Raw genomic sequence first — 15,084 nt, 5'->3', positions numbered from 1 at the left:
CTTATTTCTATAAAACTATTGTGTATGGTTGTATTATCAGTGGCATGTGACAGCGTACGATTAATTTGGCTTAATTTTTTTTCTGAGACTAATAAATTGAAATTAAATTGTATTTTCTCAGCCCTAAAAACTGCAGTCACATATCTGCTCCTGTTTCTCTTGACTCAAAAAAATGTCACTTTGAATGGCAACTGTGTGGATATAATAGAAGATGTAATTAAATAAAACTAATTAAAATAATTTACATGAATGTTTTTACAAACGAATGTATAATATTTTAAGTTATAAAAAATTATATTCTATTATTTTATGTTATTATTATATTATTTTTTTCTGCAGTTCTCAAATTAAGTGATGAGCGACCACTAGGGGCAGCAATGAGTACATTCAGCACTTAAAGCCACAGTGATTCATGCTTTATCAGAACTGCCTCCAAAAAGCGTTTTCATTTTTCAAGAAAGACTAAACGGATGAAGGGGGACTGGTTCTTTGGGCATATGTACGTCTGCTCTACTATCCCAGCTCTCTGACACCATACAGCTGACAAGCAGAATTACATTGGTTGTTTGGATCTTCAGTTTGCACAATAAGGCATCAGGAAGAAATTTCAGGAAACAATGCTCCTTTAAATACAAGTACATCAGGTATGACATGAGGCTGTGTGTACTTTAAAACACTTTATTACATTTTTTGACCAGTCTACTTCAAATTTATTACAAAACAAGAGAAAAATCATCCGTAACACATCTACAAAATGAACACAGGTTTGATCAGTTTTAGTCTACAAGGCCTCATAACACACGGTTAATACAAAGAGCGTGATCAGCAGAAACACACAGAGTCCACACGTCCTACGTGAGTTCAAACTCTTGGACTCAGCAGTCTGTCTTTCACTGATATTCCATCTTTTGAGTCTTTCTTTTCAAATCATAGCCTGATCCATTCATAAAAGTTGGGAATTATTTCATAAATCTGGAGTGTTTTTAGTCCCTCCCTCTCTTCAGTGCAATATTACAATTTATAATCATCCTCAGCAGCACACCTCTGTTTTTTAGGGCAGAGCTCAACTCAGCAGGCGTAAACTGTAGAGGTTGGAGTCAGCCATGAGGACAGATTAACACCAACAAACCCCAAAACAAATACTTTCCTCAGAGAAAATGAAATGTATAATATTTTCTTTTTAAATCACTGTCCAATGAAAGCCATGTAGCTTTAAACTGGCATGTTAGAGAGTAACCGTCTGACTTTGAGCTCAGAGAAAATGTGTTTTAAATAAAGAAAGGTCGGATGATATTTACAAGCGCTAGAACTGATTTCTGAACCTTCTCAACAACGTGAGTCAAACAGGTTTGTAGTAATGCCACAGTTTGAGCTTCATGGTTATCAACAGACAGTGATGGTAGGTTCATGGTTTAGCAAAGATCATGGAAGTGTGAAGTTTTCCCCTGCGGTCATCAGTAACCATCATATATATCGTACTCCAAGAGCTGTTCGTTTTTTATCATACAATTTAATTATTATTACTTTCGCCTCAGGTGTGCATATGAACTTTAATTTTCAGCTTTGTCGCTGTTTGAAGAAAAAAGGACACAGTGTGTTCACAGAAACTATGGACAGAAACCAAAACAAGAAAGAGTCAAAACAAGAAAAAACACACCAGAGAGAAAAGCAGAAACAAACTAGACTTCTACAATCAACATAAAGGCAATGATTTGATCCATCAAAGGCAACTGTACATTACAGATTTATGCTGCAGGAGCCTTTTCACTCCCCACAAACCCAATAAAACTCAGGTCACTGCTCCTGTGTTTGACCTTTCTGAATGCTGCTCAGGTCCCAGGGGGAACGGTTCTCTGTTATTTATTTTTTAAAGTTATCTTTTGAGCATTTTTGCCTTTGTTTAAAGGACAGATGAGAAGAGACAAGAAATGTGAAGAGTAGAGAGTGAAGGAAGTCATGCAGCCAAGGGTTGTGGCTGGGAGTTGAACCAGAGACCGCTATGACAAGGACTACGGTCTCTGTATGTCCGGCTCATGTGGACTCTACATATTTAATAATATCAGTCAAGTGCCGAACACCAACTTCTACTGTCCCTCCAGATGCCACAGTAACTAGAGTCATTTCTCTCCTACCTGTCAGTGTGTGTATTTATCTGTGTTTCTGTGTGTCTGTACTTTACTGGGCCCCCTCCCCCTCCTCCTCGACCTCCTCTTCCAGTTCAACCAGAGCAGCATGGCGGTTGGCCTGAGAGCCCTCGGTGAAGAAAACCTTCTTGATCACACCAGACTTGGGCGCCCGGATGGTGTGCTGCAGAGACAGAAGGAAGAGCAACCTTACTCCAGTGTGCGTATGTGTGCGTGTGTGTTTGTGAACATTTGTTAGACAGACTAAATGTGAGAATATTTGTGAGCCAGCAGGGGTCTCTCACCTCCATCTTCATGGCGATCATGACCATCAGAGGGTCTCCTACGGCCACTTTGTCTCCGGCTTTCACCAGCACCTGAAAACAAAACAAGAGATGAGTCATTCTGAAAATAACGATCAGACCCTTCATTTAACTCAAGAACAATGAAAACACTACTCATTTCTTTAGCCTGACTTTAAGTGTTTATCTTATTGTAACCGGTCTTCTCTTAGTCATGCCACAGCCTCATTATACTGGTGTTGTAGTGGAGTCACAATATTAAGCAGTGATTAAATTAACTGCATCAAAGATCATTCTATACCTCAGAAAGAAAAACAGAGAAAGAGAAAAAAGTCCTAAAGTTCTTTGATATTTTGGTGAAAACCCTATTCGCTGTCTTGCAGAGAATCACTCATCGTGTGTGTGTGCATAGTAAACATGAAGATGGATTAAAGTCAACAGTACTTTTATGACGTGCTTTTCATTGTCCCGATATAAACAATGATCTACTTCACTTGCAATTTAAATCTAAGAAATGAAACGTCTTTAATGTTGTTGTTAATTGGTCAGATTGATGACTGCACCTTTTTTGCAGCTTTGTTTTTGATGATTCATTTATTTCAAGGTTATACCACAGAAAGAACTCTACATTGTTTATCTTGATTTAGATTCACGCGAGTAAAAAAACATCTGAAACAACAAATCTGACCTTCGTTCACAGCCAATCATGATCCAGTTCCTCAACCCAACCAAGCTCACCTTCTCGATGGTTCCTGTCATGGGCGCCACAGCTCCTCCCTGAGCTCCAGAGCCGCTCACACCAGCCAGATATTTGGGCACAGGAACAGACAGTTCAGCGCTTCCCTCCTGCACAAAGATGTAAGCGCGTCAGAAACTGAAGTGACAGTTAACTGGCAGCCGAGGTAAGAGGATCTGAACAGTTTTTAATTTCCTGTGATGACAGAGACGGAGAGTGTTTGTCCCCAACCGCCAGTCTGAAATATGAAAGGCACTAAAGACGGTAAACAAGGGCAGTTTGAGCAGCGACCGGGGAACGGACTGTTACACTGACTGAAAACAGGACAGAGGTGAAGTAATAAAGACATGTTTCCTATTGATTTAAGATTAATGAGGCTCACACAGACAGTTAAAAATACACTGTGTCAGTTAATGAGTGTGATGGAGTCACTGAAATATTCCACATGAGATACTAAATCTATGAGTTCATGAAAACTGGAAAAGCACAGAAATTAAAGCGTGCAAAGTTACATGTTAAGAAATGTTAGGGTTTCCTTTCCAGCTAAAGAGACGTATCATTAAAATAAACTGTATTCAAAGGGCAGTTTTAAAAACCAAGTCAATAAGTGCCTCAAAAAGCAAAACAGAAGAATCACGTCATAAACTCTGAGGTATAAGCAAAGATTTAAGGGTTAGAAAAATTCAAACAAACGAAAAATGATTTTTTTTTTGAAGATCTATTTGAATCAAGGTTCAGGTTCAATCAGGGAATACTCTGGTTCCAGCTCACTAAAGGTCTCATTTACTTCATGTTTTGCTTGTTATTTCATTAAACAGTAGTTAGGTCTGGAACAAGTTATCTGATGATAATGAGCATTTCAAACTGCCATCTCATTTCACTAAACTATAAACTGTCAATCACAAAAAACAGAACCACCTCCTCTTCATTTCATTAAATGATTTTAAGAGGGGTGTTGAGAATAATAGTTAAGTTGTGCGCCTCTATAGTGGGCAGCCCTGGTTCGATTCCAGTCTGCTGCCCTTTCCTGCACGTCATTCACCCACTCCCTCTCCTGGTTTCCTGCTTAATTCAGTGTCCTCTCCTCTCTAATTAAAAAGGTGTAAAAGCCCACAAAAGTTACTTTTTACATAAAAATAAATAAATAGAATAATAATAAATAATGATAAACAATAATAATAAATAATACTGAGAAATAATAATAAATAATAAATAAATAAATAAATAAATAAATAAATAAATAAATAAATAAATAAATAAAAAATACCATCAATTTTTCTGTTCCCCGTTACTTAAAATCAACATAATTTCCTGTGAAATAATCAACATTTTGTCATCAGGGCTGGTGGAACATACCATGGAGAACAGGTGCACCGTGTTGTCCAGGATCACCAGTTTGGGACGAGACTTCACTCCATTGATTGAACAGTGCAGAAATGATGCTCCAGCTTCCTCCTCCACCTCACCGGTCACATGATGCGCCTCCTCTCCGATCTATAAAATGAACACATGTATGCTGAATGTGAGAGAGGTTCAACTTAACATCATACTGCTGCTTTACTTTTAAGCGTTCAGTTTGCAACCACATGCAGTGTGCTTAATTTACAACATGAGAATCGACTGAAAGCAACAGAGCTACCTGGATATATGACGTTTATTATCATGTGCAATAATACTGATTAATAGGCTCAATAACAACATGTGCAATAATACTTTTACTGTTAATTTAACTTTCATGAGCAATACTTCTTTTTTTGTCATTACCATGTCATTATTTGCATTTAACCCTTTACACACTTTAACTTCATTTTGTTGGATGCTCTATTGTATCTTCTTCTTCTTCTTCTTCTTCTTCTTCACTGAGCCGTCATTCTGGAAAATCTGGCACTACATTTTCCTTTAGGATTATATCTTATTAAAAAAGCTTGTACGTCAGCCTTGAAATAAGATTATTTTGTGCACCTTATCAGAGACAACAAAGTGAATATGATCCTAATTAAAATCGACAATCTGTGACAAGCTCACCTTCATCGTGTAGCTTCCATCTTTGTTGTAAACGATGGCCACGTCCACCTCTGAAGACACAAACACAACAGAAGATGTTTTGTTATTCTTGTTGTATAAACGGTTTAGGTAGGAGGAAAGAATCCAACGAGAGGGGACAGAGAGGTTGTAGATCAGTCTCCACACTGACACAGCTGCAGCCAGAGGAATTCATTTAGGTATTTGGATGACTCTCTATAAATGATAGAAACATTGAATAATAAAAATGAGATCATCTAGAATCTGTCACAGATCAGTCCAGCTCTAAACTTGTTCACAGAGTCTTTTGAAGAGTTGGATCCACCTTTACTGTAACTCATTCTCTAAGCCATTTTTACAAAGATTTTTTAAAGCTCCAGAGAGGAGTTTTTATCCACATGTGAAACTCACTGAAACTGACTATGATGTCTTGTTATTACCACAAACAGCTAAAAGGACCATCAGCACCTTGTCTGACTTTTTATTTCTATATTGTAACTTTGAATGCTTATAACTGCTGTTAAGGGGGGAGGAAGTCAGACCAGGAGAACAACAGCACCCTGAAGAAACAGGCTTTAAAAAAACTTTTTCAATGCATATTTTCTCAGTGACACATTTCACTCTTAAAAGACAGCATGTTGATATTTTGTCAGAAAACAATACTTACACATGCACAAAGATGAAAGAGGCAACACTCTATTAAAATGGACACAAAGAGTTCCTCACTGGAGCTTTACCCGTCATCTGTCATGTCGTCCTCTTACTCTGAAAACCTCTTTTATTGTCTTTCTAATGTTTTCATTTACTTAACCATTTTTATTGATTTATTTTGATTTACTTATTTTATTTATTTATCCTTGAAAAACCTCTCAACAATGATTTACTGGTCTTTTGTCCCACCACTTCATTCTGTTTAATCGACATGTGTTCCTTTTTAACCTCTTGCGTTGCATTTTGTTTTGCATTGTTAAAATTCCTCCTTCCTGTTGTTCGAAATCTTTGCTATGTTATTTGAACCATGCATTGTTTGTCAAAACACCTAGTAAACATTTGTTTTTAAAGGTGCTATATATTATTACTATTATTTTTACCCTTAAAATCATTCACATCTTTTAATCAATGCACCATGCTTTCATGATCTGGTCAGAGATGTGTGGTAGTGAAAACACCAAAACCAAAATAACCATTTACATCTGCATGCATTCATCTGATAAACAGCATATTGTTTACCTACTGTCTTGTATATTTGTTGCACATACACATACATACAGTACAAACAGGTCAAAAAAAACTTAAAGATGATTTTTGAATATTGTCTCTAGCTTGTTCAAAGACCTCGGGCTGAAAAATGACAAAATAAATCAATGGAATTTCTATTTTGTTGCAACCTCATCTGAAGTGTGAGCGGAAGTCTCAGGCATTACAAGTCTCAAGTGTATTTAGTCAACAATAACCCAGTTTAAACTTCTCCAAACTATCCAGAGATTAGATCCTGAATTTTCCTCTCTCCTTCTCCTATCTCCTAGATTCCTTCCTCTTAGTTTGAAGACTCTTACTTACTTTTGTCTCCCACCTGCAGTGTCATGTTTCGGTGAAACTGAATGTTGCTCCTCCAGCCGTTGCTGGAGCCAAACGGGGAGAAGGGGTCTGAAAAACCAAGCACACCACCTCCAATAAGTAAACTTTTACTTCTTCATTTCTAATGCGACGTCCAGAGCAGGAAACAGTTCTCTCCCTCACCTGTGGATGTCTGCAAGAACTCCTGGGTGTGTTTCCTCTCCTGCAGCACCAGGCCCAGGGCTGCCTGGCAGATGGTTTCCCCAGAAGGAGCTCTCGGGGTGGGGAAGAGGTCGGCGTAGTACTGAGGGATGAAGCTGGTGGTCACGTTTCCTGCCTCAAACTCGGGGTGACCCGACAGACTCAGCAAGAAGTCAATGTTAGTGTTCAGTCCCACGATCTGAGGACAGGATGGATGAAGACACAGAGCCATGACTCAAAGGCATTTTCACAGTTTCTGTTCTATAATATAAATACAATGTCACATGTTGGGATTCGAGGTTTACAAGTTCAGTTGCATGGGATTATCTGACTGTGTGTGTGTCTTACATTGTACTGTCGTAAGCAGTACCGCAGCTTCTTCAAGGCAGCAGATCGGTCTTCTCCCCACACCACCAGCTTGGCAATCATAGGGTCATAATGTGCCGACACCTCGTCACCTTAAAACAAAACACAAAATAACAAAAGCCTGCACATCCTGTGATTTTGCACTCTATCTTAATTGTTAATGAATGTGAATCCCTTCAGCAGAACATTAGATCCAGACTCCTCACCTTCTCTGACTCCAGTCTCTATGCGTGTGTTGTGGTCAGCTGGAGGGGTGGAGAGGTGCAGCAGAGGCCCCGCTCCGGGCAGGAAGTCGTTGTTGGGGTCCTCAGCATAGATTCGAGCCTCAAATGAGTGTCCACTTAGTATGATGTCATCCTGGAGGAGGGGAAGACGCTCCCCTGCTGCCACCTGGAGGAGATTCACACAAACACACATCATCACTGTTACTGAATCTAAAACATTAGGTTGAAAAAACGTCATGTTCTTTCTTTCTGCATCTCACCCTGAGCTGCCATTCTACCAGGTCGGTTCCTGTGATCATCTCAGAGACAGGATGTTCCACCTGGAGCCGTGTGTTCATCTCCATGAAGTAAAAGTTGTGCTGAGCGTCCATTATGAACTCCACCGTACCTACACAGGGGGATGAAACAATCAGAGATCATACGCTGAGTGTTTTCTCGGTCTGAGGAGGTGCAGTGATATGTTTGTTTAAATGTCTCTCACCTGCTCCCACGTAGTTCACAGCCTTGGCTGCTGTGACTGCTGCCTCTCCAAGTTTCCTCCGAACCTCAGCGCTGATATCAGGCTAAAAAGATAGAGAGCAGTCAAAATAGGGTCAAACTTTCAACACTGCATAAAAAAGCCAGGTGATTGCAGCCTTTATATCAGGTTCCACGCTTAAAAAGATACACACACTTGACTCTTGATGTTCAATACATGCTTAACACAAGTTCAGAAAACCTTAACCATCAACATATAATGACTGAACTTAATCAGGGAGGTCTTTTAAGTCATCTAAGAGAAAGGCAGAGCATTGAGAGGTCGTGTGTTCTAAGAAAAAGGGAGTAGCAACGGTTCAACAGATCATCTAGGAGCTCTTTTTCATGTAGGAGATTGTTGAAACACAGTTTTCAGTCGCCCCAATAAATGTAATGACTACTTGTCTTTATTGTTAACTTTAAAGTCTTAACTATCCAATCCACTTCATTACATAGCACATTTGAAAAGACAATAAAGTTGACCAAAGTGCAGCACAGTGAGGTAAAACAAGTTAACACACACAGGAAATAAAACACTGTGAAAAATATATAAAATAAGAGAATCATACGTACGACACGTAAGACACTTTAAAGACACAAAAAAATGAAATAAAAGTAAATAGAAGAACAAACAGAGACAGCACAACTCTCATGACGGGTTAAAACGAAAACCCAAGGAGTAAAAATATGTTTGAAGACAGGGTTTAAAAGTTGGTAAGGTTGGGGACAATCTAACATGAGGGGGCAGCTCGTTCCAGTTTAGGAGACACTGCAGAGAAGGCACAGTAATCCTTGTTTTCAGCCTGGTCTTAGAGACCAAAAGAAGCAGCTGATCAGAACACCTCAAGGATAAGAACAATGAGGCACAAGATGTTTTTTAAGTAGTTCCATGAAATACTTTTTTTTTTTTAAGTTATATTTTTGGGCCTTTTTGCCTTTATTTGATAGGACAGCTGAAGAGAGACAGGAAATGTGGGGAGCAGAGAGCGGTGGAAGACATGCAGGAAATGGTCGACCGCCCGGGAATCGAACTGACGACCCCTGCGACGAGGACTGTAGCCTCTGTATGTGGGGCGCTTAGACCACTAGGCCACCAGCGCCCCCTTGAAAGACTTTTTTATTTCAAATTTCACATAAATACAGTCATCCTACATTTAAAATCCTTATGACAGTAATGATCCTTAAAATCCTTAAAATGTATGAATGCAGTCGGAAAGGAAAACCGAGGCAAGCAGGTTGAAGTAGTTTGTAAAACAATCAGAAATTTCATTCTGGAAATGGAGGGGAAAAATAAACTTCTGAAAGTGTAATGTTTTCTTTTAAGGTGTTTCTGAACAAGAAGTTTCAAGCATCCCAGCACACTCATATTTTCACCTCATGTGAACTGGCCTCCCTGCAGGCTCAGTATAAGTCGGTCTTTTCTATTTTTAGCTTACAAAACAGGAAGTCTCAAATTACACTTTGACATTCTGAGACATTTGATCTCAGTTCTGTGTCCAATGAATTAGAACTGATAGAAATTTTTATTTTTTCATCTCAAAATAAACTTTTGCTGAAACTGTATGGGACCTCCCTAATGTGGCTCCCTTTATGAGGCTTATTCAGAGTGAGTGTTTGATCTTAATTGTTTCTAAGTGAGTGTTTCTCATCTCTTCTTATGACTGTCTCGGGCATCTTACGAGTTAGGAAGATTGTCTTGTTTGACCTCTTTCATAATGGAAAAAGTGTTTCACCAGGGTTCAGACACTTTAAAGAACTCATGAGTTAATACTTTTCACTTTAGGAATAATTTCTCAAACAAAGAGACTTTGGAGCAGAGATTTTTCAAGAAAACTTTCACAAACCCTGAACTTTAACCGCGAGTCCAGGCGGCAGAACTGGGTGTGTTATAATCAAATTTATCCACGCAAGAGAAACTGATTTAAACAACATTCATAGAAACTTTTATGAATATTTATTAATAAGTCAGTCTTTTTACAGCTCTACACCAATGTGATCACCATCACTCACCCCTGGTGCTTCCTCTATGATCTTCTGATGTCTTCTTTGGACACTGCAGTCTCTCTCAAACAGATAGACAGCGTTACCGTGCATGTCCCCGAACACCTGGACCTCCACGTGTCTACAGGAGACACACAGAACAACAGGGATGAAGGTGCTGAAGCTGGTGGGTGAGCTATGTGTGGTGACTGAATGAAGCTTACCTCGGATCCTCAACAAACTTCTCAACCAGCATGACGTCATCGTTAAAGGACTTCCTGGCTTCTCTTCTCGCTGATTCCAACTGCTCCAAGAAGTCCGAGTCTGTCCGGGCGATACGCATCCCCAAAACACACACACACACACACACACACACACACACACACACACACACACAAGGTTATTCTATGTTTCATTGATTGACTTAGTCATAGTTAATTAGTTCTTCCACCCCTCCTCTCACCTTTCCTCCTCCTCCACGGACGGCTTTAATCATCACAGGGAATCCTATCTTGGCAGCCTCTGCCTGCAGTCTCTCATTTGATTGGTCCTCTCCATGGTAACCACCAATGATTGGAACTCCAGCAGCTGACATGATGTGTTTGGATGTGCTGAAAAAAAGAAGATAAAGAAATAAAGGATTTTTAAATATCTAAACACATAAAACATATTTTTATCTAATGCTAATTTAAGAAAAATGGAGAGGAAATATGTGTGTTTATGTTTTACTTAGACGTGTGTGTTACCTTTTAATGCCCATGTCTCGGATGGCAGAGGAAGGTGGTCCGATGAAGATGATGCCAGCTTCTTTACATGCCTCTGCAAACTCTGTGTTCTCTGATAGAAAGCCATAACCAGGATGGACCGCCTGCACACATCACAAACAGAGACCTTTATTAAATGTTCACATGAAAAAACTCAGTCCTTCTGCGTTGATTCACTTTAAAAGAAAAAGTTCAACATGATGAACAGTTAAAATATTCTTCTGTTACAGGAAGCTTCTTTCAGCTGGACCAAATTAAAGTGAAAGCATCAGTTCTCTTCAGAAAACAGTAAACAAGAAAAGGATGTCTCACGTGTGATCCAGAGCTTTTTGCCACTTCCAAAACCTTCTCCATGGAGAGGTAACTCTGCTGTGAAGCTGGGGGGCCGATGTGATACGCTTCATCCGCCTTAAGGAAAAAAAAAGGAAAAGCAGTGTCACTTTAGCAGCAAGCTACCTCATCGTGCCTAAACAGAAGCTGCAGCTCTTTTCAACAAGCTACTGAGGATCTCACCATGGCCACATGCATGGAGTCTCTGTCTGCATCACTGTACACAGCCACAGAGCGGACACCCATCTTCTTGGCCGTGCGCATCACACGACATGCAATCTCTCCACGGTTGGCAATCAACACCTTCTCTATCCTCCCCACCCCTGGACAAGACACAACACACATTCCAGAGTTTTTCTCCAAAGTTAGAATTAAGACAGCTTCCTAAATTAAAGGAAAAAAACTAATAATAATAATTATAAATAATTAAATAAAAATAGCAAAAGGTTGTGCAAGTGTCATTCTCCAAGCTCTGTTGGAATAAAAGAAGCAGATCAGATCAAAACAATCACGGCACATAAGATTGATTTGAATAAACAGTGGTAGATAAAGCTGAAACACTTATGTCAATTCTGAATGATGGGCTTCAGAAAACTTGTGTGGACATTTTTCTTGATGTTTCCAGCACACATCACCATAACATGTTAATCTGTCTGAATTACAAACAGATTAACATAACTTGCACTGAAACTAGAGGAGTAATCTCACTCAACTCAGCTACAAAAACAACATCTAACAACTGTTTTTGTCGTGGAATTGTCATAGTCTTATATATATGTATGTAGGAATGTTTAACACTTGTATCTTTCCAGTCTAAGTGTCAGGTGCAGAGTTACTTCCTTTCAATGTCAGCCAAGACTACTGGGTGATAGGCGAGACAGGGTCAGTGAAGTAATCAAGGTCTTTCTCCCTGCTCCTGACTTTATCTGTATGTTTAGACTGACGTAGTGTCTCCAGACTAGAGCACTGTACCTCATCCAATTGTTTTGTTTCCTATTATCCAAATATGGGTATCTAGCTTTAGTGTCATCTTTGGGGATAAATACCACGCCTGAGGAATTGTCTGGCAGAACTGACTTGGCATTGCACTGCACTCTCCTGCCTGTGTACTGTTGTGTTATTTCTCCTCGATCGAGTTCTACATAAACTATTTCAACATAAGCCATCAGAGTCTCCTGAGTCTTCTGTGTCCAGTGTCCAGTTTATTGATGAATTCCATCACAGTTTTCACTTCAGGTTCAGAGAAACAGAACAAATGTGTTACACATCACAGAGACAGGAATATAAACTGACCTCCTGACACAAGCCTCACGCCTCTTTTGGTCCATGACAGTTTTCTGCAGAGAGGAGATGACATCTTCAGTACAAGTGAAATGACTACATGGTTCTTCAGATGCTAATACACAAAAATACTGTGAAGAGCTAATGTATGAAATATCACATTTATTCAGACAGCAGCGGAATACATTGCTCAGAAAAAGGTTGCTGTCTCACAAAATACAGTGTCAACGTTGAACTATCAACATCAGGCATGCTCGCTGTTAGTTTGCTACCTTTATTTAACCTTGCTCATATCTTCTCCTCTTCATTAGCTCACACTATGGAAAAACATTTCACTGATACCTCACTGATAACAGCAGAAACAATGAGTGTTTGTCCTCGTTAGTTATTAAACACACTGGTGGAAAATGTACAATGTGAAGTGTTGCAATGACAAACTCAAGTACCTGTCAGGTTAGCTCAGATGTGAGCTAGCATTAACATCGGATCAAACTTGAAAGCATGTGCAAACATTCAAATCAAGGTAACTTCAAGCTCGTTTTGGGATATAAAGTGGAAGATGTAATCGTGTTTTAAAATATGATTATGATGTACTCACTGTGTGAATATCCTCAGACCCTGCAGAGTTGGGAAACTCAGGATTACAGCAGCCATAGCTAGTAGCTGCTGATGCTAGCTAGCTGATATCCTGCCCAGCTGGGTAAAAAAAAGGCGAAGTGATAAATCTCTAAAAAAGTTCATAAACAATTTTAATTATATATTAACTGAAGGGAAACTTAGTATATGACAGATATCGATAGTTTGGGCCTTAAACTTTTAAACTTGCACAAACAGAAACATTAAAAAAACAGCAATTTTCTATACCGTCGTTTCTGATTCTTCCCAGGACCCGTCGATTCGACAGCCAATCAGAAATAAAGAAATGGAGGTGGGGAGAGAGATGCAGGAAATGAAGATGACCAGCAGGGGGCGACATTTTACCCTTATTAACTGGACTTTACTACTACTACTACTACTACTACTACTACTACTACTACTACTACTACTACTACTACTAATAATAATAATAATAATAATAATAATAATAATAATATTTAATACATTTTCAAATTGACAAATTTTAAAGTTCAAAAATAAAAATGTTATAAAGTATTATTTCGCATTTCTAATGTCACAGTGGATGAAAGGCTAGTGGTATTCAGAGATTCCTTCCATTTTAGGTCATATATACCTTCCAAACCAGCTAAAAGCAGCATATAAATCAGGGCTGCATGTGACAGAAGTGGTGTCTCTTGTTAATTAATCAACAACACTACATAAAAAAAAATCAAAATCAAAATGTAAAATAAAAGAAACAAAATTCTGTATCATGTTAAACTATTTTATTTATATTTAGGGCTTTTTAATGTACATTAAGCCAAGTTTTAACATTAATTTTCATGAAAACAAGTGAGTTATCCTCATTGAACCATGAGCTGTGAGAATTAAAGAACACCATTGCACTAAATATTGATTTAAATTGTTAGTTAAGGAGTTAATAATGAGATTAAAAAACATCTATTTGGATTTTTTGGGGTTCTGACACTTTTGGATCATTTAATATGTCCCAGGTCAAGTTGACCCAGGAACATTATTGCTGTCCCTAGGAAACGAACATAACAGGCGGGTTAAAAGTTTCTCTAAGACACTTTACAAAAAAAATATTATACAATAGATAAGCATAGGAAAGCAAAGCATAAAAAAATAAATACATAAATAAATAAATAAATAAATCAATCAATCAATTCTAGGTTAAAAGCCTTTCTAAATAGGTGGGTTTTGAGCCCGGATTTGAAGTTGGTGAGTGTGGGAGAAAGTCTGAGGTGTTGGGGTAGAGGGTTCCAGAAGGTGGGGGTAGCGACAGAGAAGGCCCTGTCCCCCCAGGTTTGGTGCTTGGGTTTGGTGAGAGGGGGGAGGAGGTTGGCATTGGTAGAACAGAGGTTGCAGGTGGGATTGTATGGTTGCAGAAGGTTGGTGAGGTAGGAGGGAGCTAGATTATGGAGGGCTTTGTAGGTGATGAGGAGGATCTTGTACTGTATTCTGGAGGTGATGGGAAGCCAATGGAGGTTCTGGAGGACTGGGGTGATGTGGTATCTGGAGCGGGTGTGAGTGTGGAGGCGTGCAGCTAAGTTTTGTATGTATGCAGTGTAGAGTTTTTTAAACTCATAATAATCAAACAAAATTAACATTATAAAAAAAGAGACATTTATTGTGAAGCAACAAAGATGCAGACAATATATTGAACAATTCAGCTTGAAACAACCATAGTGCATATATTCTGAACCACAATTTGAAACAATTTGAAACAATAAAATATATTCTTAGTTCAAACACATCCTTAATCTCTCTAAAGCACTTTAATAGTAACACTGATTTATAACAAAGTAATTAATATACCAAAAAGAACTGAATATAATTAATCATAAATATTTATTCTTCAGTCTACAGGCCATTTAAGTTTCAGAGCTGCACCATAAATAATCATAAAATTTTCCGGTTTCTTTTATTTACATGGTTATTAAGAGCTCTGTAGGTAGTTTTAAGCCCTGTTCCCTTTATCTGTCAAATAACTATTCAACATGCAATACATCAGATTAATGCCAAATACAGAGTCATCAAAAGTTATCTGGGAGACTAGAAGAA

General features: G+C 38.7%; 1 protein-coding gene across 2 annotated transcripts; it reads right to left on the bottom strand.

Annotated features, from left to right (window-relative positions):
• Window positions 1-662: 662 nt before the first annotated feature.
• On the bottom strand, window positions 663-13,334 carry mccc1 (methylcrotonoyl-CoA carboxylase 1 (alpha)). 2 transcript variants are annotated; one of them, XM_034708476.1, is made up of 20 exons: window positions 13,267-13,334; window positions 13,001-13,098; window positions 12,415-12,458; window positions 11,305-11,444; window positions 11,104-11,199; window positions 10,774-10,895; window positions 10,491-10,638; window positions 10,252-10,373; window positions 10,058-10,169; window positions 8,013-8,094; window positions 7,792-7,919; window positions 7,514-7,697; window positions 7,290-7,399; window positions 6,924-7,140; window positions 6,744-6,830; window positions 5,187-5,236; window positions 4,518-4,655; window positions 3,164-3,271; window positions 2,429-2,500; window positions 663-2,307 (listed from the first exon to the last, which is right to left on the bottom strand). In XM_034708476.1, the coding sequence occupies exons 2-20, from the start codon at window positions 13,054-13,056 to the stop codon at window positions 2,176-2,178; spliced, it is 2,148 nt and encodes a 715-aa protein (XP_034564367.1). In that variant the 5' UTR covers window positions 13,057-13,098; window positions 13,267-13,334; the 3' UTR covers window positions 663-2,175. The 2 variants fall into 2 exon arrangements, with proteins under 2 accessions (XP_034564367.1, XP_034564360.1); XM_034708469.1 differs by lacking the exon at window positions 13,267-13,334 and having other exon boundaries at window positions 13,001-13,226.
• Window positions 13,335-15,084: the final 1,750 nt, after the last annotated feature.

This window comes from Notolabrus celidotus, chromosome 2 (genome assembly GCF_009762535.1).
Source record: "Notolabrus celidotus isolate fNotCel1 chromosome 2, fNotCel1.pri, whole genome shotgun sequence".
NCBI lineage: Eukaryota > Metazoa > Chordata > Actinopteri > Labriformes > Labridae > Notolabrus > Notolabrus celidotus.
Note: the sequence above shows the minus strand (reverse complement) of the source record. Positions and strands in the feature narration are given on the sequence as shown.

What these genes read in the sequence shown, in the direction of transcription:
- mccc1 (XM_034708476.1), bottom strand. Translation starts at nt 13,056, where the DNA reads ATGGCTGCTGTAATCCTGAGTTTCCCAACTCTGCAGGGTCTGAGGATA. An exon ending in ACTCCATGCATGTGGCCATG is followed by an intron (nt 11,200 to 11,304) that starts GTGAGATCCTCA and finishes TTTTTCCTTAAG; the next exon opens with GCGGATGAAGCGTATCACAT. An exon ending in TGACAGGAACCATCGAGAAG is followed by an intron (nt 2,501 to 3,163) that starts GTGAGCTTGGTT and finishes TTTTGTTTTCAG; the next exon opens with GTGCTGGTGAAAGCCGGAGA.